The sequence below is a fragment of the Durio zibethinus genome, chromosome 28, assembly GCF_047325235.1.
Source record: "Durio zibethinus cultivar Kanyao isolate XHJ-2024 chromosome 28, ASM4732523v1, whole genome shotgun sequence".
Lineage (NCBI taxonomy): Eukaryota > Viridiplantae > Streptophyta > Magnoliopsida > Malvales > Malvaceae > Durio > Durio zibethinus.
Genome location: NC_143189.1, coordinates 3,901,482 through 3,926,013, shown reverse-complemented (window position 1 = coordinate 3,926,013; position 24,532 = coordinate 3,901,482). Strand labels below are relative to the sequence as shown.

Genomic DNA, 24,532 nt, shown 5'->3' with positions numbered 1-24,532 from the left:
CCTTTTTCTCCATGGTCAGAAGAATTTTAAGATCGTAGAGTTGAATTATTGATGAGACTTTCTCAATAAGAAAGATATTTTTAGATTTTTAGATTTTTTTAATATAATAAGAATGTGTTTAAGTTATGTTTGACATATAAGATTATTGATAAGATAAAATAATAATTATCTTATATCATATTCGATTTATATTTAAAAAAAAAATAGGGATTGCAAAGAAAATTACTATCTTCTCTGGCATAAGATTATTTAATCATTTTCAAGTAAAGAGGATTATTTTTAATCTATTGGATTAAACTTACATGTTTAATTATATCCTTAAAAATTATATCAATAATTTAAATTAAATAAACTTTGAAGAAGAATAATTTTGATAAATAAATAAATTATTCTATCTTTATCTTTACATACATCAAACACAAAATAAGATAATATTATTTAATCTAATTTTAATCATAATATTATATTATCTTATCATATCATAATCTTATATACTAAACATGATTATAGTATACAAAATTATAATAAGATAAGATAAAATAATATTATAAATAAAATTACATTAAATAATATCATCTTATCTTGTATTTGATATATACAAAATTATGATAGAATAATTTTATTTATTAGTTAAAATTATTATCTTTCTTCAAATTTTAGACAATTTAAATTATTAATATAATTTTTAATAGTATAATAAAAAATATAAATTTAATCTTATAAATTAAAAATAATTTTTTATATTTTGAAAGAATCGAATTATTTTATATCAAAAAATTGATTAATTCTTCTTATATTTTTATCTAAATTTTTAAATATAAATAAAATATAATATAAAATAATTATCTAAAATATAAACTAAATATATTACATATAAGTAATTAAAAATTATTTGACTGTAATTACCATCTTTCCTTGTATGCATAATTTTCTGTATAAAATATAAACTCATCCATCCTCGTCCTCAAAATTATACATCGTCACAATTAAAAAAAAGAAAGAAAGAAAAAAGGACGATAGGCAAGAGATCCTACCGCCCACCAGGTTGTCCTTGTCATACGGATCAAATTTTCTACTTTTGATCTACACATTTATTTTTAATAATATCAATAACCATCATTAGCACCCAAAGTCAAATTTTAACAAAGAAAAGTTCTCATTATGTCTAAATTAAATCAATTTAATTTAGGGTGTGCCAAAAAATCAATTTAGCGTAGCAAAACCGCGTGGTAATTAAAACAAGGAAGCTTCTAATTGAACAGCTGAATAAACAAAAAAAAAAAAACGTTTTTGGTAAAAGGAGCTGTTTGGATGCTCGGGCTAATGAGTGGCCGGGGAGGGGCTGTCTCAAAAATTAAGGTTCTCCACGACACTAATTCCTTTGTCCAAACAGACCCCAAGGCATCCCCCCTTTTTGTTAGGCATGCATACGGAATTTTTTTTTATATAATTAAGATCGTTTAAGATTAAACTTTAATTGTTAAAATTAATATTTTAATATTTTAGCGACCGTACGATTGTCGATAAAAAATTTTCACGGGTGAGTAATGTGTGAACAAGTGGGGAAAGGTAATTTGTTTGTGTTACCATATGCAAATGAAAAAGTCAAAGAACGTAGCTGTCTCCTGCCCCACCGTTGCTGACGAATGAAATGGATGAATATGTCAAAGTTGAAACTAGTTGATTCCTCACCACCTTGCTGGCCTTTAGAAACTTCTATCGCACAAGGGCTACCAGCAAAAGTAAGAGGTTTTAAATGTTCAAACCGATTTCTCACAATTCACTTCTTTGGGTGTCCTTGCTTGACCATATGTAAGTACTTGTGATCAAATTTTCCGCATTTTTTTTGTTTCATCAAGGGATAAAGTCTAAAATTTTCAAATTGATTATTTTTTAAATCATTATATGTAATTGAAATTATCATTTGAAATTTACGAATTTAAAAAAATTTATTCATATAATATTTTATTTAATTAAATAATTTAAAATTAAAAAAAAATTTAAATTCTTCAATGTGATGCATCAAATATATTTATTATCTATTTTTGTGTAAGTGTAATTTTATTACTTTTTAATTTTTTAAAAATACTAAAAAATTAAAAAATTTAATTTTTCTAAGGAATAGACTTTTATCGTTAATTCTTAACCAAATTAAGTACAATGATTAAATTAAACCCGTAATCGAGAGCTTATCACTTTTGAACATCCACGTGGAAAAATATTACACAAGTTTTTTATGCTTGTAGGAATTAGAAAGCATTCAAAATTTTGAACATCCACGTGGAAAAATATTGAACAAGTTTTTTATGCTTGTACGAAGCACTATTATCTATCTTTTCTTCCTAAAAAAATGGCACATGCTTGCAAGTACATAAACGCGTTTACGTACAATAAAAGTCAATTATTATCCAATTATCGTTAATCCATCTATTGAAACATCAATGTTTAGATTCAACTTATTTTTATCCTTTTTAAACATTATAAAAATTAATTATTAATTAAACAAATATATATTATATTTGGAGGCATGTATTGGAACTCAAATATAAAAGTGACATTTATATTATTAATTTTGTAAATATTGGTGCAAAGGGATAATGTCCACCTGGCATCTATCCTTTTCACTAATTTTTATTTATTTATTATTTTTTTTTAATTTTAATTTTAAATTTTATTAGATAAATTTTATAAAAAAATCAACAAAAATAAAGATGATAAAATAATTAATATTTGATTAATTTTTATTCATACCAATCTAATATAAGTGTATTTAAAAAAAATCGAAATTAAATCAAGATTTTTTTTAAATGTAATCGGATTAGAGATTGATTTAAGGTGTTTCATCTCATCTTGAATGTCTACGTGACACATCTTTCATTTTTTTATTTTATTTTATTTTATTTATTTTTTAAAGCTTTTCTTTTTGGGGTTTTATTTTTTAATTTTTTACTTTTTTTATTAAATAAATTTTTTAATAAAAAATGTCAATTGAAATAGAGATTACAAACTAACTCATATCTGGTAAATTTGGATTCTTTTCGATCTAATTCATATATTTTCTTTTAATTTATGATAATTAGGTTGAATTTTTTTTAAATTAAACTCGAATAAAAATAAAATTTTAAGTATTACATCTCGATCATATATATATATATAATATTATTTATTTAATATTATATTTATATATTTTTATTAAAAAATTATTTAATATATTAATTAATAAATTCACATATCACCCCATTTGCCTTTTTCTTTTTTTTTTCATTTTAAAATTTTATTTATTATATAATTTTTTAAAAAATTAATAAATATGAAGATAATAAAACAACTTAATCCAATAAGTTTTGATTCGTTATAATCTAATCAATACATTTTTTGAAAAAATAATAAAGATTGGGTTAAATCTTACATCTTTAAACATTTTAAGTCAAGTCAAAATCAAATTTGGAATACTCTATCCCAACCTTTGTTGGGATATATAAAAAAATATATTTGATTATTTATTTATTTATATATTAAATATAAATATATGTACATATATAAAGCTTCTAGAGGTAGACTAAAACTTTTAGAGATAGACTATAAAAGATGTGTAAATAAGAAATATTATAAAAGTCAAAGAAATAGATGAAAAGATTATTTGTAATAAAAAAGAGTGGCACAATAAAATTTAAAACTATGACTAAACATGATTTCTTTATTTGGCCTCTCATATAGTCGGCTTTAGAGTTATGAGTTATAAGACTTAGTTTATTATTGTATATGTATTATATTAATAAAAATATTATTTAATATTTTAATTAATAAAAATATATTTATATATAATTAAGTTAAATTTTATATTAAAAAATAAATACACTTATATTTATTTATATCTTGTCATTTATTAAAAATTCACAAAAAAATTTTACTTCTCACATAATTAAAACATAATTTAAAAAATATAAAATAATCCCATAGCAAAACGCAGGTCTAATTTTAGTTTCCATGAAAATTTTTGTAAGCTTTGGGGGCTTAGAGGGCTTTAGCAAAACCCAAGTCCAATTAATCCAATTCAAACTTTATGGGTCCATTTCAGCCCAAATTTAGTTTGGATAAATTTCAGGCATGGACAAGGGTGAATTAAGTTGAGAAACCGGACAGAGGAACACTAATCACTGGCTCTCTTGAAAGTGAAATCATTAGAAATTCTGAACATGGAAACCGCGCCTTGTTCAATCCTTTACGCTCTCCGCTTTTCAAACAACAACGTCACTGCAACTATTAACAACAACAACAACAATCTTTGTCTGCTTCCTTCATTTTCCTCTACTTTCCCTAGAAACTTCAACGTTCATGGAAAAAACTTGCAATTCAATGGCTTCACTGCTTTTAGCTCACCCTCTAGCGCCCAAAACCAAAACCCATCTCAGGAACTGGCTGTTCTTCTTGAAGTTGATGGGTAATTCATTTATAGGGCTAACTTTTGGTTTTTTAATATATATTTTTTCTCATTTTAGTTACATTTATTGCGCCTTTGACTGTTCGATATATCTTCTTCTTGAGGTGCATGAAGTTACATTTTTATTTTTTTTTTGAAAATTTCATTTTTGATTCTGTCAGGGTCCTTATGGATGAATATCGTTTGGGTGATCGACAAGCCTTCAATTTAGGTGCGGCAGATGAAGTGATCATATGTCTATTGCGCAGAAGGATCCAAGTTAATACTTCAATGATTAAGCTTCATGATCATTTAGAAATCATATGTTTATTACTTAATTTTCCGTTTTTGTTCAAATACTGCCAGCATTTCAAAAGCTTGGGCTTGACTGTGCAAACTGGACTGAACCTGTCTATTCGGATCTTGTAAGGTGCAAAGATTGTACTTTATTGTGTGTTGTCGTCGAAACCAGTGCATTTTGAGTATGCTATGAATCAACTGGTTTTCTTCATCACTACTGAATGGGAGTTGATTGGGTTTTATATAATGGCATAACATTTCAACTCTTTCCTTGGTCTTTTTAGTGGAAAACCATGATTGACACTATGAAATTTCATACTTAACCTTGTTGAGAAGCATTTTGTGATTACTTTCCAGGAGGAGTGCTGGTAATGAAGAAAGGATGCTGATTCTATATTTTAACCGGGTAAGTTCTTGTGATTAAAAGCATTAAAGCTTAGGGGTTAGCTATCTGTATTTGCATGTTATTTCGTCAATTATCTGTCCTATAATCTCCTTTAGTTTGCCAAATCGGTTGGCCTACTTCATTGCCCACAAGTGAGAAGGATCCATTTGTGAAAACTGTATTGCGAGAGAAGGTAATTTGAAATGCAATAATGAAATGATATATGTTTCATGGATGTACTTGTGTCTCTGTGATCTTTTTTTCTGATTTTCTCAATCCATAAAATGGCTCATCCTGCTGCAGTTATAGTCTTGAGTTCTTTCTTTTCTACTTAATCTTTCTTCTAATTGTATAAGCTTTTTTGCCATCATGTTTAGCTTGTGTTCAGAGTGTAGCAAGGTAAGCTAATGGACTTATCTTGTTGTCGACAGAAAATTGCACTGGATGAACTGATTTCGAAATGTTTACCATTATGACCTGGAGTTGAGGAGTAAGTTTGTCATCTTTTTTTTTTTTTTTTCATTTTTTAAGGTTACTTTTCCTTCTTGGCATCAACCCTTTAAATCTGTATTTGCCATGTGTTTTTGCAGTTTTATGGATGATGCATGCAACAAAGGAATACCTGTGATCATCTTAACATCCTACAGTAAAAGTGGGGACAAAATTGATGCAATGTTCTAGTGATCACCAATGTTATGCTGTATTGTTTCTGGAATATGATAGATGTAATGCTGTTTTGATGCAGGCTTGCTGCTAGTCTTTCCCTCTCTCTATTATAAGCATGTTCCAGTTCATTATACAGCAGCACCATGTAAAGCAAATTTCAATGATAATGCACATGATAGTTCATATATACCATGTAGTCCTTTCCAAACTTCTCTGTTCTAATATCTCAGGAAATAATGACTTGTTAAGTTAATGTATTGAAATTTGAACACATCACCCATTTGCTAGAGTTCAAGATGCTTTGTTGATGGCGTGGAAGCTTGCTAATGTTTCTCTTTTATATCAAAAAACATTAGATCTATAGTTGAAAAGCTTGGTCATGAACTGACTCTCAAAAAAAAAAAGGTTGTTGGGAATGAGGAAGTAGAAAAGAGTTTATATGGTCAACTTGTGTTTGGTAAAGCAATGTCTTCTTCTTTGGATGAGCAACTAGCTAAGGAAGCAAGAAAAGCAGGTAGAATCTCAGTTCTTGTGTTTGGTAAAAGAATGATATGCATTTTTTCAGTTCAGCTGGTTTTTGTATAAAATGATTTTGTTCTTGCTTTGTGGCCAGCTTCTTCTGAGAAACAAAGAATAGCGAAGGAGGTTGCATCCGTGCTGAAAGTGTGTTAACATTGATACCAGCTAATCTGAAAGGTCAGACCACTTCTTTTCTCCTTTTGTTCTTTCCCTTTCTTCTTCCAACAGACATTTGAATTTTGATTTACATATTTGGAATAATTTCCACTGCTGTTGAGGCGTTACTTCTATGCTCCATAAAGATCCTTGATTATAGCTTTACTTTGTCTGGTTTATTTCTTATTGGTCTTTGTTTATTCCTGGAAAGCACCAAATGCTAGATAATAATTCAATGTGAAAAATATTTTCGGAGGGAACTATTAAGACTAAGAAATAGGACTTGCTATTCTTCAAAAGCTGAAATAACTTTCTTGACTAAGTTTAAACCTAATACTAGTCTACTGCCGCAAGTCAACCTCACCACTCATTAACTAGTCATGCACCATCACCATCAACAACTACCATTTGCAAACATCATTAGCAACTTTCAAGAACATTGCTACTCAATGTTGATTGTTGAGAAGGATATGAATATGCCAAAATTTCCACAAATTTTCAAGCAGGGGAAAATATAAATCAGAAATGCATTCACGTGTCAAATATTTTATCAGAAACAAAAATCAAGAAAAATCAAGATAGCAGTTCATGTTTGATGTACCAAGTCATTCATTTGGCTATGGCATTACCAACTTCAATCTGATATTGTGAATGCTATCCGGCTTGGAGAAGATTGTAGCTACGTGCAGGGGCAGAAATTGCTGGGATACCTGTCTACAATTGCATCCTTATTGCTGGAAGCAAATCAGGAGTTGCTGCAGCTGAGCAGATAGGCATAACCCATGTTGTTCTGCGGAGCAGGTAAAGGCTTGCTTCTCAACCTTGTAGATTATGTAATGCAATTCATGCCTCTTTCCAAGTATGGGATGCAAATTCATTGCATGTCTATTCTTTTGTAGTTTCACATCTAGAGCAGAGTTCCCTTCAGCCAATGCTATAATGGACTTGGAGGTGCAGATCTAACTATCTTTAAACCATACAAAAAGGACGGTCATGACTAATAAGATGAAGGCAAGTGCTGTGTTCTGAATCAAGTCCCTGGACTGCTGGTTTTGTTTCTCTAGTTTGATATTATTGATCAGCATTTCATGCAATCCAATGGAAAACTTTTGTAACATCACTACACGTTCATTGGTCAACCAGATACAGGCTTAAAACTTGTCACTGCATTTTATCTAAAATTTTCCAAGATTTTGAGTTACCTTCTTCTCAGCAACACTGATCTAATTTTTGTAGAAGTAAACATATTCACGTGGATGGAATGCTGCAACTTCATGCTGAAATTCCTGTAGGCCTGTAGCTCCAACGTCATAGCCACTGCAGTCAATCACAAAGGAAAGAAACAAATTTGCGGAAATAGGAGCTCAATGGGAAGAAAAGTGGAATAAGCTGCATTCATTCACTATCCAGACAGAATTAAGGATTTTGGGTAAATGCCAGCAGGCCTGCAGCTCCCAGGAAAGAACCCAACCGTAAGTAGAGAACAATGCACCATCCAATAAATTGATATTACTCTTATGCATGCCAACAAGTTAAACATGGAAATTTACGGGGTAATAGAAGCAAAGGCAAGTTGCAAGCTTAAACCAACTTTGAGCATCACATAATATTTTCAGCTACAAATATCTGGGCTGCTACTTGTGAAGAAAAGAGATTTCATTAATTAAATTTATGAGAAAGTGCACAATACAAAACTCCCCGACAAATGTGGTGTTAACCTATTACAGCCTAGAACATAGCCAAATCCTGCATCCTGGATTATTCTTTTGTCACATATGTAAAAGACCTCTCTCTCTCTCTCTCTCTCTCCATATATTATATCCCCATTTTTCATTCGAAAGAAAATTTTATGTTGCATAAGGGAGTGGCTAAACCTATTTTGGTACACATTTTACACTGGGAAGACTAGACTTTATTAAGAAAGCTGTGCTTCCTGAATTTTTATACTTCTTCTATGCGACAAGGGTGGGCTTGAGTACTCAACAACATCATCAGACGCTTTAATGTTGGATGATACAGATGATTCTGGAATTGAGATTGATGGGTTTAGCTGACTTTGATTCCCGACCCTCTGAAAAGCCAATGATGATTGTTGCTTGGGGGCCTCAGGAGTTTGATGGCCTTGAGCCTCTTCAGCAAGTCGCCTTAGAAGATTCATGACGGTGGGAAGAAATCTTGATGAAATAGAGATTAGCCCAGCCAGCTGGTAAGAAGGCAAACAAAAAAACTGAATCAGTTTGAAACAAGGTTCCTTTAATTTAGGCAAGGCAACTGGAAAATAGTTCCTGATGATCTTTTGTCTCATTTTAAATGTACAAGTCTGGCTGAAGAAGATAGAATTTCTAAGAACAAAAGAAAACATGAAATATTGAGGACATAAACCCACAGTAAAACATTTCAGCACCAATTTGCTTTCATCATTATGAGTATGCTATAGGTCATACTTTCAATTGCAAGCTGAATAGCCTAAGTGGGAGGCCGTGTACAAATTCACATTTGAAACAGTAAATCACAAGTCAAAACTACAGAACATTTGACAAAAAAATAGAGTGCATTCTCTCTTTCGTACTCACAGTGCCATGTTGAAACTGCCCTGGGATATCCATCTGTACCCACATGGCTTTTGAGAGCAAATATGCAACAAATAGAAGCATGAGATAGAAAGGATTCCTGTTTCATCGGCAGAGAAACATTATGAGCACAATAATTAACTGACATGATAGTAGAAAGTAAACAAGGAAAATCCAGACTAGTATTTCGAACTTTGCTAGGAATCAGACTCTAGAAGAATATCCATGCAAAACCTAGGGCCTGACCCTGTAGATTCACCTACTGTCTTTGGGTATAGCAGTCCCCGAGGGATTAGGATGTCAAAGGCCAGAGTATTTACCCCCTTTAAAAGCATAGCCCAGCAAAAATAGTAGTAAAAAAGAAGGGGAAAAAGAAGGGATGAACTAAGGACTCTAGGTTAGACTAAGTTACCTTAAAAGGAGCATAAATTCATTAAATCCAAGGACAACCATTGCCACAATTGCCCATGGGGGAGGTAACCAGTTGTTACTCTGCTTGTAAGCCTCCTAAAGAAAAGAAACAAAATCATTAGAGAGAGAGCCTACAGTATCTCTTCATTGATCTGCAATCAGCCCCTAGCAACCAACTGGAGCCTTAGATAGCGTACCTGTGCTGAAATAGCTTGAGTAATTGTATACTCGGTCTCAGCTTTGAACTGTCTCCACAATGACTTGCATTGCACTGGAGTAATCAGTGTATTCTTAGGAGGAACCTAATACATGTGTGACTTCTAAATGAGGAACTTCGGTTAGATAGAAGTACACATAAACAAAACAAACCAACCTAACCATTACCTCCTCCCATGTGCCAGAGGCAAGAGGGTCTGAAGAAGTGGCTATACTTTTGTCTTGTGAAGATGCAACAGCCACGGTTCCTTCCAATAGGGACAAAAACAGTATGTCTTCGATTTTATCCAGTTTCTCATCCAACCGTATGGCAGCCATAACAGATAACAGCCTCAGAGACTGCAAAGAGAAAATTAGTTAAAAGTCTCCCACATTGCTGCAGCAAGCACGGTTGGTGATATGTTGAAGTTTTACTCGTGAAATAACCCAGAAAATTACCACTGTACGAGCATCCTTAGTAATTGTCTTAATGTCTTCTTTTCCAGTCCAAACTCTTGGCATTGAATCATTGTCATGACTGAAGACAGTTGAGAACCTGATACATGTAATCAAGCCATAAATACAACAGATCAATCTAATCAATAATAGCTACAATAAGGAATATGAAAATTCAGGTTCTCTACCTATCCTTCATGTGGATCAGAACTTTTCCAGCTTCTTCTCTGGCTTTCTTCTCCACCACATTTCTTGCATAATCCCTCAAACCTTGCAGCATTTTCTCAACTGTCGGTTGGTCTAACTCAAAACTAGAAATGGCAGTTGAAAACTCTGACACAGCAGTCTCAGTCTCACGTGTAAGAAGCTTTCTTATCGAAGCCCATGTGTCTCTTCCAGCAGCATCAAGTAGAGACTCCACTGGTTCAGATAGTGATTGACTAAGTTGTTTCTGAGTAACAAATAAAATGTCAACATTTTGTTTATCTGATAAAACAATGGTGCACAGTTTAAGGAATATCTATAGAAGAAAAACCGTCAATAAATATTGAAATAACAAATAAAATTACCTCATAGCTAGCTATCAATTCTGACAATTTTGCATTTCGAACGGATGATGTATGGGCATCAATATCACGACGAAGTTTTTCTCTTACTCTAGAAGCATCCCAATTAGCATGTCTTATGGCAGCATCTGTAAGAGGAGAAAATTTACTGTTAAAGCAGATAAACAAGTTGAACACAAAACTGAATGATAACATTGTTATTATAATAATTTAGACTTGCTTTGCAATCTTCATTAGGGTACAGATGTATGACAAAAATTTATTAGATTACCTGCACATCCTTGGTCAAATTCAAGCATACAAGACTTAGTACATGTATGAGCAGAAGCTGCAAATCCTTCTCCTTTGTTCAGCATTTTTTCCAATCTAGACTTAAAATCTTCAAGTGCTTTGAAGCGTAAATGTCCCAACAGATTAAGATAAGCAGGATGCACAAGCTGCTCAATTCAGGAGAGTACCTCAATCAGAAGAAGGTAGATTTTTAACAATATTAAAAACTCCAACAAGCTTACTATTATGACACATACGGTACACCATTTAAAATCCCTACACATGAAAACAATCCTAAAGCTAATGAAGGGACAACAATTGGAAAACTCTCATTCACTTCGCCTTAAACAGAGTAGCCTATAATAATATTAGGTTTAATTGTTAATGCACATGTCTGAAGTTTCAAAAAATTATGCTTACTTATATTACACTATCATAACCATAGAAACAGGCCTTATAATACTTTAAGTCTCACTTTCTGCTGTTCCTAAGAATTTTACTACAAAAGCGTGGTTTAGTTGCCAGATTATTTAATTCACCATCAACAAGAGTCTGAAACTCCTTGACTAAATTAAAATCCAATGGCCTCCAAAATAAAATATCATAGAAACATTAAATAAAGCCACAGGCAGAATTGTTAGAGTGAAAAAAGAAGCGAAAAATATAAAATGATAGATATTGATCAAATCACACCATCATGTTTCAAACAGAAGACTGGCTATAGTTTTGTATATTATTACAAAAAATAATGTAAATTTATGATAGATGGTATTAAGAAATCCAACGGCAACTGCCTAGATCAAGATAGCTTTAAGCACCTCCATTAACAACCAAAAACCGTTGGTGAATGCTACAAACTGCTTAGAATTAAAACTAAAAGCTTGAATGCTGACTAGGTACACAATCTACATTTTGAAACAAAATAAGTATCATAATGATAGAAGTACGTAGTACTTACATCCAAAGCTTTTGATTCCAGTTGTTTTCGTTTCACATTTCTTACACCATCATCAAAGTATAATGCCCCCACATCATATCTATGGAGAAATTTGAAGGATACAATAAAGATTATGGCTTGCAGGGAAAAGAATATTAGCTTCATATGAATCATGAATTTACAAAGCCATATGATTCAATAAACAACTAGAAGCTACCCGTGAAAGTAAGGAGTGAAGAAACCTTTCAAGTTACATAGGATGGTAGTATAATATGTAACTTAAAGCCTTTGCTACAGGTCTTTTTTTTCAAATAAGAAGACTATTCGTTTCCATACAATTCAAAATTAAGATAGAGATACATCAAACAACAATACGTTACTCAACATACTAGACAAGCTTACTCTGAAAAGTAGGTTTCTAGGATAGAGCTCAGCTTTCTCCCAAAACCAGATACTGGCCCACACTGAACAGCTTGTTCCAATGCTAACCAATCCTACACAAATTTACTAGTGCCATAACTAAAAAGGAGCATTCAATCAGACAAAGTAACGCCTACGAGAAAGATAGTTGCAAAAGTACCTCATCAGAGGATAAGTGACGGAGCTTCTCATTTGCAATCTCTTCACAACGAACTGTGGCAACCATTACCTAATGAACATGATGGAAAGACATTTACTTATACGATAAACAAAGAAATGCTATTTGGTTAGGAAGATCAGGATGACGAGAAAACCTTGTGAGCAGGAAGATCCAGATCCTTGTTCTCTTTTATAACTTTCCATATCTGTTGTGCACTGAAAGAGAATCCAGAGGCAGGGACAACACCCCGTCTATCACCAGCAAGTCCTCCCGGAGTAATAGAATTGAAAAAGCGTTGCCTTAGTTGAGCAACCTGTGTAAGAATATATCAGATAAGAGTGTGATCTAAAACCCTTTTTTATCTAATAGAAATTAGAATGCTAGTTTAAAATCAAGGTCCAGGTCTCTGCTCACTCCCCCTCCCTCTCCCTCCTCTTCATGCCTTCTCGAATGTACCAAAAAGAAAAAAAAAAGTATCATGATACCCAAAACCCAATTATTTGGTTCAATAAAGTAACATGAAAAGCCTTAACAGCTCTCTAAAAGTCAGTTGTAGCAAAACTTTTGAAGCATGATAAAACTTCATTAACTAGAGGCTGAGAGACTACCTGCTCTTTGAACTCCTCCTCTTTTTCTTCAAAGCTTGATAAGGCAGTGACTTCCACCTTCACAACATAGTTCAAATGTGAAACAATGTTTATAACCATGTAGTAATATGCAATTAAAATACATAATGTAATCAGTAAAAAGGAAAATGGATATTTCTTACATTAAAGAATTCACTGAGGGGTGTATCTTTATGGGACACAGGTTTACTAACTGCATTCCATATCTGCGGTAATCCTCGGCAATTAAAATTAAAAAAAAGACAGCCAGAGAATGAGAGAGAGAAATGGGGGAGAAAAGAAGAAAAATAGAGAAATCTATACACAATGTTACCTTTTGAATATCTTCCTTTAGGATAGGCTCCAAATATTCAAAAGGGGTCTACAAAAATGTCATAAAAAAGGGGTAAAAGTATATCCCAAAGGTTTTACCACAAGGCTAGAAAGTATCACAAATTAATTAAGAACAAAATGAAAAGGCATTAATCCAGACCTTTGTTTTATCACGTATAACAAATAGCAGTGTTGTTTTCCGGGGGCTAAATAATCGTGTCATAACCTAGATTAAAAATAGCAACAAGATTGTCAAACACAATAAACAAAGCAGACATCCAAGAACTAAAGGATTATGTACACACTAGAGTACCTGAAAAACTGTTTTCAAAAGTGGTTTGTTGGCAGCCTGCTCCCGACCAATATCATGACACCACCTATATCAATATCCAATGTCTGATTAATACCTAAATTTATTTCTTCCATTCTCTTCAAAAATAGGCCCAAATATAGGAACAACATCAGATGCCATAGAAGCCAAACCCACACGTGACCATTGAAAAGCACCAAAAGGATATAAAAAATGCAGATAAAAACAATGATGAGAATGACACTATGATTTATTTCAATGCATCAAATTTTAAAATTGGAGTTATATTCCATATTTTCCTAAAGATGAACTAACATATTTTAACATTATTTATTTCTAATTCAGGATTTATTTGTGATTAAAACAAGAAAAGGAAAAAGAACACCACCATTAAAGCCATAAAAGGGCAGAGGAGGCAACTCATCCTGCCATATAGATACCCCTTCTAGTGCTAGAATTTGGACATCCCATTAAGGCCCATCAACAGATGTTTGGGTAAATGTAAGAAATTGAGAATATCCTTGGTGAAAGTTTTAAAAATGTGCATGTGTTGTTCATCCAGTATAGGCTACTAAAGTGCCAATAAATCCAAAACAAAATACAAAGCAAAGATATACTGATATGATATGTAGTGTTCAGTAAAATCCTATAACATGAGTGGTACAAATGACAATTTCGCTTTTAAGACAAGAGACCTTGATTCTTTTACCCAGTCATTCTCTAGAAAGGCCAATGCCTGTTAATTACCAAAATTTCTACAGATTACATAGTTTTGAGCCTTGTAACCTCCGACTTAATGCATGTAACACCAAATGCATAAGGCATTAAAGCATGTATTTAGATAATTACATGTTTATTAGCACAATATCTGCAATGGCCAAGGCAAAAAGGGCACTTTGTTTCTCAAATGTAGTGTCATCCTGAAAATAAAATAAAATAAAAATCAGTGTAGAAATAGTGACAAAGAAATGTGACTAATGAAACAGAAATGAACAAAACTATGATTCAAATAGTTAATTAATTGTCATTTTATATCCAGTCATACATACATTAAGGTGTCCGTTACAAAATCAAAACACCTATATGCTTCCATGTTGGTCTCTGTGTTAGCGTCTTTTTGGTGGGTGGATGGGTGTGTTGGGACTTTTATCTTCAACAACCAATAATAGTTTTTAAAGGCTATTTACCTCGCCTCTTTCTCTTCCATCGGTACCTTCCAAATCCATGGCAACCGTGAAAGGCTCTATGCCAACACAGTGTGCCATCCAAATACCCCTGGTAGTTTGACTCCTGCAATGAAATTTATATAAGTTTATACATCTATCTTTTGATAGAGAAATTAAAAGTTGAACGAGTATACAACAGAGTAATAAGATAAGGGAAAATATTTATTCCTTTTGAAACAATAAATTTGGGAGATGAAAGAACTAACCTTCCTCTGTATGCATCCATCTCCCTGAAATTTGTGTGGAAAAGATGATTTAACAGAGTGCTCTTCCCTGTAAACAGAAGAGAAAGTCCTTTAATCTACAAGACACACCCTTATAAGCAATCCATTGTATAGAGAGTGAAGGAATTAAAGATAGAAGCTGGCATCCCTCTAAACCATGTGCTTCAAAAATATTACAAGAAGAGGTGTGTATCAATATAACGAGATCAACAATGAAACTAAACTTAGAAAGAAAAATGGGAGAATCTAATTTTTTTTTAATAAAAAATTATGATGGAAGGATAAATAGTAATGTCTATATCAGCATGCAAGTATTAGCCTTTCAAATCTAACTTTCTAATAAAAACAATTGGAAATGAATTCTCTTCCAAAATCCATTATATTTGACAAAAAACTTTAGGGTTCATACTTGTTATCGCGCCAAGAGTCGCTCACAGAGATAGTTATGAACAAAAGCCCGATTCAACTAAACACAATCAATCAATTTCACACAAAAACCACAGAGCCAGCGAGAAAGACTGAAACTACAACTTCAACAGAAATGGAGACTCGCCCTACCATGTGTGAAGCATTAGAGTATGTTCAAACAAGAAAAGCACTTCAGTTTTCTCAAAGTGACCCGGAAAGCATCCACTCTTACGGATACACGCTCACGATTTCTTTGAGTAACCTTCCCTTTCGCTAGACTCCATTTCAGATGGACAGAGACTTCTATGATGAATTAAGGATTTAAACAGCTAGTAAAAAGCACTAGGCGTGTAATACCTTATTATTTCAACTAGAAAGTTTAGCTTTTTTCTGCGATGGAATTGGGTGACCAATGTAACTCCGGGAAATGATTATACAGAGCAAGCTATGTCATTCTTATCTAGCTATAGCCCTAAGAAAATAAAAAGGAAAAGCCTGCTATTTAGCACAAGGATGAGAAGAACGAAAACGGTATCAGGTTAGATTAACAGAAGAGAATCAGATATACAAACTCGATTTGCTTGAAGAAATGAAGTGTTCAAAAAGCTCAAAATTTAACTGAAAACAAATCAACCGTTGAAAAAATATTGACTTTTTACCAGAATTTCAATAATAACTAATCCAAAAAACTCCAAGAAATTAATCAGAGAAACAAAATGAAATCATAAAAAAAAAAAAAAGAAGAAGCAAAGCTCGAAATGAATTGAAAGGCAACGCACCGCTACTTTGAGGGCCCATGATGGCGACGACGGCATAAGAGAGGCCACATTGAGAGAGCTTAGTAGTCCGCATGAAGTTGTCGAGTCCAACCACATTGAACTCTCCAGCTCCATCGATCAATTGCATCGAGCAACGATGGTCCGCTTCCGCCATCCAGGAACTTAACCGGATCAAGGATTTCAAAAGAAAAAACCAAAGAAGAATCAAAGATGGATCTGAAAACACTGAATAAACAATAAGAAATTAGGGTTTTGTTGTCCTTGGTTTTGGTGAAGAATAATCAGACCCTGTAGACAGAAAGTTCTTTTCTTTTCTTGATGGTTACGTATGCCCTAGATTTTAGTTGAGGGTAAGAATAAAAGCTCGAGAAGAAGATGGAAAGAGAAGCAGTATTTTGTTTGTGACCAGAGCGTCTCACGTCAGTCGTCACGGATAGCTGTCTTGAGATACGATAATTTCTTTTGTTTTCTTGTTTTTTTTATTTTTTATTTTTATTTTTTACCTTTTTGTTAATGGAAAATTAAAGTGACGATAATGGTGATTTAAATTTATACTTCGTGTCAACGAAGGGATGATTAAGAATACTAATCTTTTTTTTTTTTTTTCAAAGGAGAGGGGAGAAGTTGAGGTCGAACCTCACCGTCCTGATATCTTTTTAAAATTTTTTTCTCATTCAAATTTATAAAAAATTTAATTTTTTATTTTTATAAAAATAAATATACATATTAAATTTTAAAATAAAATTAAAAATAAATATAATTTTAAAATTTTTATCATGTAAATAAATAATATTACTTATCTCATTCATATAGTCTGTATTTATTATATATATTTAATAAATTAATTATATAATATAAATTTTATTTCAAATTTAATAGAATTAATATATTTATATTTTAAAAAAATATATTTATAAAAAATTTATTTAAATGTATAAAATAAAAATTAAAAACTAAATTTTTTAAATCATATGTTTGAAGATTATTTTTATTTATAAAAAAACATATAAGAATAAGATGATAATAAATTTAAAATATTCATTTATTACAAAAATAAATATAACATAAAAAATTAGATATGATATAAGCAATATTTTATCCATCTCATATTTTACTTATTGAAATCCACATAAAATAATTTATATTAAATGAGTTTTGATTTATTTTTATTTAATAAGGTAAGATTCTTTTTTTAATCTAGGTTAGGTCAAGGCAAAGTCAAATACTTTTTAAATCAAATTCATATCAGGTTTTAGGTACCATCACCCCTATCCAGATATATATAAAATATATTTGTATTATTTATTTAATTAGATATATATGTATTATGTTAATAAAATTATTATTTAATATTTTAATTTAAAATATTAACTTAACAAAAATATTATATTTATGTATAATTAAAATATAATTTATTAATAATAATATTTTATAAATATTATATTAAATTAAAATTATTAAATTAATTTTAAATCAATTACAATTTATTAATATATAAATTAATTAAAGCTAAAAAATAATATTTTAATATCAAATCAAAATCAAATATAAATATTAAAACGTCACATCAAAATTGGGATGAATAAAAATTTATCTTGACCCAAAATACTATCATCCCCATATATGTTATTGAATAAAATATGTATTTTTTAAATTTATATGATAATGATAAAATTTTAAATTATATATTTTATTATGTATGGTATTTAAAACTATTACATCTATTCAAATACATATTAATATAGAGAAAAATATATATATAACTTTTTTATGAACACATTTTTGGTTTATTAAACCCTCATAAAACATTATTTCCGTATTTTTCATTTTATTATTTTCAAAATTATGCCCATGAAAAAGTATTTTAATTATGTAACTAAAAAAGAAAAACACCTCTAAGCATGCTCGCACGTGTTAGGGTCATGAAACGCTATCGCAATTTTTTTTATTGGTTTGTTCACAGCTTTTAGCTGTAGGGTACTTTATTTTAGGGTAGGCAATTTAATCTATTTTGTATGAATTTTGAGGTTTTACGGGTCAATTTTTTTTTTAAATTTAAATTTTGGCCTAGATCGATTAAGATTAAAAAATAATCAATGTTGGATTAAGTTTAAATTTTAAATAAATTTGATTTAATTCGATTCAATATTATATAAAAATTTATTTTTTAATTAATTATTTATATATATTTATATAATAATATTTTTAAATATTTATATTTAAAAAATAATATTTTATTAATTTCGTATAAAATAAAATCGAATATGAATTATATAATATCAAATCAGAATCGATTCGAATATAAAAAAATAAAACAAATATTTAAATATGATCAAATTCAAATTTAATAACACATAAAATCAAATCAAATTTAGAACTTACTCGCTCTAACCCGACCCGCCAACTCTACTTTATTTTGCGTAACCCAAAATTTTCAAGCAAATGTTACAAGCGGTTCGAGTATTGGGTTAATTAGATTTTTTTATTCAAATCAAATCCAATAAATATAAGTCTATTTTAAATATTTGTTAAATCGGTTAATATTTGATTAGTTACAGAGATGTTAATTACATGGATCCTTGGTTTTTGCTTCAGACTTATTAATTTAAACATTGGAACACAAAATTAATTTTCATCAAAATAAGATCGCATTTCAGCAATATATTGAAGCCATGAAACATCGATGAGCTTGCACCCTGTTCTTCATAAACCACCAATGCCATTGAAGAGCTTTCGCATCTAGATGCATCCTCGCAATCTTAACTTTATCACCTTATCTAATCTTATCAGCTTCAAATTTTTGTTTGATCTTAAGTAGCCAACCCCTGAAATTGCTTCCCTCAAATCGTGGGCACTAGATCTTGGAATATTCGGTATGCATTGTAGTTGTCATAAGAGAACCACCCAATTTCATCAATGGTTTGGTCCCATTCACATCCATTGTCTTAAAATAGTTTGACCATCGAAGAAACTGCTTCTTTTTCATTCCTTACTTTTGATATCTTCAGTGAACTCTCAAATTTTGCAGCGAGTTGATCAAACATCTTCCTAAGATCGGCACCAATTTTCTCCGACTTAACTTGCAAATCGTTATGTAGTTCTTCTTGCAGTTGGGTTACAATTTGGCTTAACTTGGAATCCAACTATTTTTGCAGTTAACCCAATTCTTTCTGTGCTATGGTGATTACGTCATCCGCCATCGTCGAATCGTCTATTCTAATATCAAATGATAGTAGCTAAACGTATTAAAGAAGATAAGCTGCAACAGAATCACTGCATAACTTTGATAAGAGAAAGAAGAAGAATAATCGAGAGAAAAAATGAAGAATTTTCTATATATTATATTTCATTTCTTGGATTCAATCCTTGCCAATACACTCATGTACCAACATAATAATGACCGATCATAGAATTAGCACCTCTGTAACTAATCAAATATTAATTTACTCTAACAAACACTTAAAATAGATTTATGTTTATTGGACTGGACTTAGAATAAAAAAACCCAATCAGCCCAACACTCGAACAGCTTGTAACACCAGATTCGAGTCCACCGCCGAGCAGCAGTAACCAGAATCGGAAATTCAGGTTAGAAAGAAAAGTTTTACAGATCCTTACTGATTTTGATGGAAAAAGGTTATTTGCCTTGATTTTGGATCAATTAATTTGGAAACAAAATTTTCTATTTTCCTTAAAAATGTTGAATTTTATTTAGGGTTATGCTTTTGCCAATATTCAATTTTGCTTTTTTGTCAACCCTTGATTGTTTATGAATACGATTTGTCATATAATTTATTAGATATTTGATTTCAATATGGTTTTTTATGTTAAAAAATCATGGATTTTGCTTGTTTATTGAGATTTCTCGTAATAAAAATCAGGGGTTTTTCGGGGATTCTAATTATTATTGTTTATCTAGTTTATCAATGCTGGTTTCATTGAGTAGAATTAGAATTTTGGTCAATTTGATCTGTGTATGGTTTCGAGCTTTTTGTTAATTGGTTTATTTACAATGTTATTGGTTAGCAGGTTTAGATTCGCTTTATATGCCATTAACGTTTTTATTAAGACTTTCTGAATAGCAAGCTTAATTCTGAACTAATTTGCTTGCAATATGTTGGCTGAATTCTATGATATTTTGTTGGATTCAGATAGGATAAGATGAATGGAGAAGTCCCCAACATAAAGAAATGGGTAGTTTTCTATCCTGTTTATATTAATTCGAAGAAAACAGTAGCTGCGGGGAGGCGAATCAGCTTGACTAAAGCATGTGAAAATCCCACTTGTGCTGAAATAGCTGATTGCTGCAGCCATCTCAAACTCGCAAATGCCATTGAGGTTTGTTCTTGTATGATTTGTGATGTCACTTATTTGACCCCCTTCCTTTTCCTTTTTCATTGTGGAAACTTGGGGTAGAATAAGACCAGATCTAATATGAACTTTTTGTGACTGATTAGAAACCTGAGGTTTCAAGTTAATAAGTATTTCCCTCAGTGACGATCGAAAATTGTTGTGGACTGCCACCAACATTGTTCTAACAATTATAAGTATTTCCCTCAGTAACAATCAAAATTAAGCAAGGGCTGTCACCAGCATTATCTATTGCCTCCTACAAGGATTTAAAACTTTTATAGTCTCTGGAGACAGTACGCCACAAGCATGGTTTTAGGGGTTTTTCATGCACTGCCCCTTTCATCGTTCAAGGATCCATCTGAGAGTGGTGGCTTTACATATGTGGTGTCTAACTCTAACCCATTGTTGCTTTCTATCTTTGGTTCCTTCTGCCCCTTTTCAGAAATCTGCCTATAACCGGACATTTAGGACTTACTATCATCCATGTCTCGTTACTTGTAAACTATTTTTGTTTCCCAACCATCAATTTACCAGACAATATGGTTGCCTTCAAACCTCAATGGCTTGCTACCTTTAGTGCAATTTATTAGCTAAATTATTTCTGCATCCCATGACAATAATCATTTGCCTATTGTTTTGTTGAGGAACTCGGGACACTCAAAACATATATGCCAAATATCTTCTCCATCTCACTCTTGTTGCATGCTTAGTTGAATTTTTACTGTCAACAGTTAAACGAATTAGTTCTTGCTACTTGTTATATAAATTTAACAGCTGATTTATCTGACTATTGCAGATTGATAAGGCATACCCACGCGATTTCATGCAAAGAGGGAGAGTGAGGGTTCAGCTGAGAAAGGAAGATGGGACTTTATACAATCCAGCCATTTCTTCCAGTAAGTATAGTTTTAAAAATATCAGAGGCTGATTGTAGAATAAATATATTGCATTCTTTGAAAAAAGCCATATTTTTCATAGAAACATTTGTGGGCATATAAATTGGGTTTTTAAGTGAGTTATCGGTACTGCTGGATAAGTTTGTCTGAACTCTAAAGTAAAATGTAAAAGCACTTTCAATCTTTGATTTCACCAAATTAGATTATGAAGGGAGAAATGTTTCCTTTGTCTCATTGATTTCATTAAATTAAAAGAAAAAAATATTAATGACATAATGGATTATGACTGGAATGTAACACAGAGAATGCCACTATTAATGACCCTACTTCCATAATTTGTTTGGTTGCAGGAAAACAACTGATGCTCCATGTTGCAGAGTTGATACCTAGACATCCTGGGAGGACTAAGAAGCAGGAAACTCCAGCCACATCAAGTATTGCTGGATCTTCCAAGTCTGGGAAGGGTGGAAGAAAAAGGCGATAGCTCCTTGATTCCTCATGCAACAGAAGATCATGGTTTTCCCTTGAACAATTTCAATTTCCCATTGAGTTAAACATCTTCATATGACAATGATTTCTGTCAGTTTATACAAGTGAGCTTCAGATTATATGTTTCCAAACGAATTCCTCAAATTGTCAACAGGTCAATCATTGAACCCTTGACTTTATTGTTCTTTAGATTTTAGCTTATCAAATGCTGATTACGGGGCATATGGTTGTTAAATTCAAAAATAAATATAACCAAGTACCTCACACTCTTCCTCGAGCAGTGTGTATACCTCACATAAACACTGTTCTAGGAAACTATTACCCTTTTTTCATTCTTCAGACTATTTCCTGGCTCTTATTCTTTGCTAATATTATTGTTTGCCTGTTTGCCTTTTGCAACTATGCGTGTTAAATGATGGGTGACTATAGACTATGGAGGCGAGTGATATAGTGTGGAGATGTTTTTTTTTTTTTTTTTTTTGTTGAAAAACTCCTTTTAATTGCCACACATAGCATTTGTTACTAACTTATTGTAAACCTATATTACTTAATCGTTGATATTTTAAAATTACACCTGATATTAAGATATTGTAAACATATACATTTATTAATTGTTGATATTTTCAAATAAATTTGAATTGTAATTACCATGTGCTATTTATGTAATTTGTTGCCAGCGTGATTCATGAGTATCATTTGCTTGTGAGATGTGCCAAATATCTATGCATATCATTAGGGATAGTTAGATATTGAAAAATAGTGAAAAGGGTTGGACCCTTGGTTTGATCTTCAGGGACAGAGTTACTTAAAAGTCAGATCTATTCAAGAATCGGTCTCTTGACAGCGCAAATTTGTAAAGAAAATGCTAAATAGTTTGCTAGTAGCAGGAGGGCTTTGACTCCATGAGCCAACATGCCTTTTTTTTTTTTTTTTTTCAGTAGGAAAAAATTTGAGAATAGATAGGTTATTCAATTTTTCAGGTAAAGATAAAATATATTATATCTGATAGTTTAAGACAAATGATTACAAGTCGTGCATTCGAGATAATTTTAATAAATGACCACCGGTAAGAATCCAAAATCTTTTCGTCGAAAAGAATAAATTTTAATCAATTGAATTGAATCAATTGTTGGTGAGTTAACATGACATTGATAGATAAATCTACATGCTCGGGGCAAAGGGTTCCGAGTTCCGACAACACACAAGGTACAATTCTGTAGAGAAATAACTGTTATGCAATGAGTAGAGTAAAGGGGAAAGAAAAATGAGCCAAGGTCAAAGCAATACCAAGATATAAATATAGCAATTACACTAAATTGAAAAGGTTTCCAAACTTAGGCTATATAGCAATTATACTAAATTGAAAAGGTTTCAAAACTTAGGCTATGTTTGGATTGAAGGGGAAGGTGAGGAAAAGGAAAGGAAAGCAGGAAACATTTTCTTTGTTTTGTTTATCAAGTGTAGATGGGAGAAAGGAAAGAAAAGGAAAGCCGGGGAAATAAGGAAACTTTTCCTTTGTTTGGTTTATCATTTATACTTTAATAAATGAAAAAAAAAAAATGTTTGAGTATCTTTCCCTTTTCTTCCGAAGCTTTAATTTTTAATTATTTCAAATTTGAGAAATCAGAAAAAGAAAGGAAATGACTAAAAATTTTAAGTATGAAATATTTTTTATGTTTTTATTATATTTTATCATTTTTTTAAAGAATACTATTATAATATTCAAATTTAACAATTGATGTTGCCTTTAAAGCTTTTGTATCTCACCCCTCAACTATTTTTTTTTATCAATAACTTTAAATTCTATATATTTTTTAATTTATGTTTAAGTTTTTTTTTTTTCATTTTTTAATTACTTCACAAATTCTAAATAATATAATTAAAACAAAAATGATGAAACATGTAGAACTATAGGAAAATACTACTACTTAAAACATATTAGTTTTATCTTAACAATAAATATTTAAGTTTTTTATTCTCATTTAGGGATTAATTTTTAAAAATTTGTAGTAAAAAATAATTAAAACACATTTTTATGAATTAAATATTAACAATATTCTCTTTAATTAAAATTATTTAAAATAATTAATATCAAGATTTTCATATAATAGAAAATTATTTTATTTTAAAAATATATAATTAAAGTAATATAATATAATATCCCCTTTCTTTTCATTTTTACAACTTAATCATCATTATCTTCTTTTACTTTACTCATTTTAACGTTGGAAACAGGGGAAATGAAGTATCATTTCATTTTCTTTAAAAACTTTTCTTTTCTTTTCTTTTTTTCTTTTATTTTCATTTACTAATTTCAATCCAAACATAAACTTAATTTGCTTTGTGGTTAGGTTGCAAAATCGTGACTTGAAGTATAATCAATTTGTATTTTGACAATTTAACATAAGATACAATATTTAGCATTGTATTTTATGAAATTAACATTGGGAAATCCAAAAGTAATAATAGTACTATGTA

The 24,532-nt window shown here is 31.0% G+C and overlaps 4 protein-coding genes across 8 annotated transcripts; 3 read left to right on the top strand and 1 right to left on the bottom strand.

Annotated features, from left to right (window-relative positions):
* Positions 1-4,123: 4,123 nt before the first annotated feature.
* Positions 4,124-8,066, top strand: LOC111280318 (uncharacterized). Of its 2 annotated transcripts, XM_089757274.1 has the most exons (10): positions 4,124-4,441; positions 4,603-4,699; positions 4,787-4,850; positions 5,078-5,126; positions 5,537-5,595; positions 5,696-6,285; positions 6,385-6,467; positions 7,119-7,247; positions 7,346-7,457; positions 7,683-8,060. In XM_089757274.1, the coding sequence occupies exons 1-3, from the start codon at positions 4,197-4,199 to the stop codon at positions 4,847-4,849; spliced, it is 405 nt and encodes a 134-aa protein (XP_089613400.1). In that variant the 5' UTR covers positions 4,124-4,196; the 3' UTR covers position 4,850; positions 5,078-5,126; positions 5,537-5,595; positions 5,696-6,285; positions 6,385-6,467; positions 7,119-7,247; positions 7,346-7,457; positions 7,683-8,060. The 2 variants fall into 2 exon arrangements, with proteins under 2 accessions (XP_089613400.1, XP_089613399.1); XM_089757273.1 differs by having other exon boundaries at positions 4,603-4,850; positions 7,683-8,066.
* On the top strand, positions 4,910-7,561 carry LOC149510659 (uncharacterized). Its single transcript, XM_089757049.1, has 11 exons — positions 4,910-4,956; positions 5,078-5,136; positions 5,222-5,298; positions 5,494-5,504; positions 5,696-5,751; positions 5,851-5,986; positions 6,128-6,285; positions 6,385-6,434; positions 7,126-7,247; positions 7,346-7,397; positions 7,511-7,561. Exons 1-11 carry the CDS (start codon positions 4,910-4,912, stop codon positions 7,559-7,561), a joined length of 819 nt encoding a protein of 272 aa, XP_089613175.1.
* An 18-nt stretch (positions 8,067-8,084) lies between the features above and the next one.
* Positions 8,085-16,733, bottom strand: LOC111280316 (protein ROOT HAIR DEFECTIVE 3 homolog 2-like). Of its 3 annotated transcripts, none has more exons than XM_022867567.2 (22): positions 16,317-16,733; positions 15,112-15,178; positions 14,729-14,969; positions 14,529-14,599; positions 13,683-13,746; positions 13,530-13,595; positions 13,371-13,418; positions 13,201-13,263; positions 13,040-13,096; positions 12,586-12,744; positions 12,432-12,500; positions 12,254-12,345; positions 11,873-11,951; positions 10,916-11,081; positions 10,648-10,772; positions 10,267-10,529; positions 10,082-10,178; positions 9,812-9,982; positions 9,625-9,729; positions 9,429-9,523; positions 9,020-9,116; positions 8,085-8,649 (listed from the first exon to the last, which is right to left on the bottom strand). In XM_022867567.2, coding segments are annotated over exons 4-22 (2,106 nt in total). In that variant the 5' UTR covers positions 14,531-14,599; positions 14,729-14,969; positions 15,112-15,178; positions 16,317-16,733; the 3' UTR covers positions 8,085-8,361. The 3 variants fall into 3 exon arrangements, with proteins under 3 accessions (XP_022723302.2, XP_022723299.2, XP_022723300.2); XM_022867564.2 differs by having other exon boundaries at positions 14,867-14,969; XM_022867565.2 differs by lacking the exons at positions 11,873-11,951; positions 12,254-12,345 and having other exon boundaries at positions 14,867-14,969.
* Positions 16,734-19,191: 2,458 nt separating this feature from the next.
* On the top strand, positions 19,192-22,386 carry LOC111280874 (signal recognition particle 19 kDa protein-like). Of its 2 annotated transcripts, none has more exons than XM_022868405.2 (4): positions 19,192-19,904; positions 20,468-20,654; positions 21,466-21,565; positions 21,916-22,386. In XM_022868405.2, the coding sequence occupies exons 2-4, from the start codon at positions 20,478-20,480 to the stop codon at positions 22,047-22,049; spliced, it is 411 nt and encodes a 136-aa protein (XP_022724140.2). In that variant the 5' UTR covers positions 19,192-19,904; positions 20,468-20,477; the 3' UTR covers positions 22,050-22,386. The 2 variants fall into 2 exon arrangements, with proteins under 2 accessions (XP_022724140.2, XP_089613597.1); XM_089757471.1 differs by having other exon boundaries at positions 19,888-19,952.
* The last annotated feature ends 2,146 nt before the right edge of the window (positions 22,387-24,532 follow it).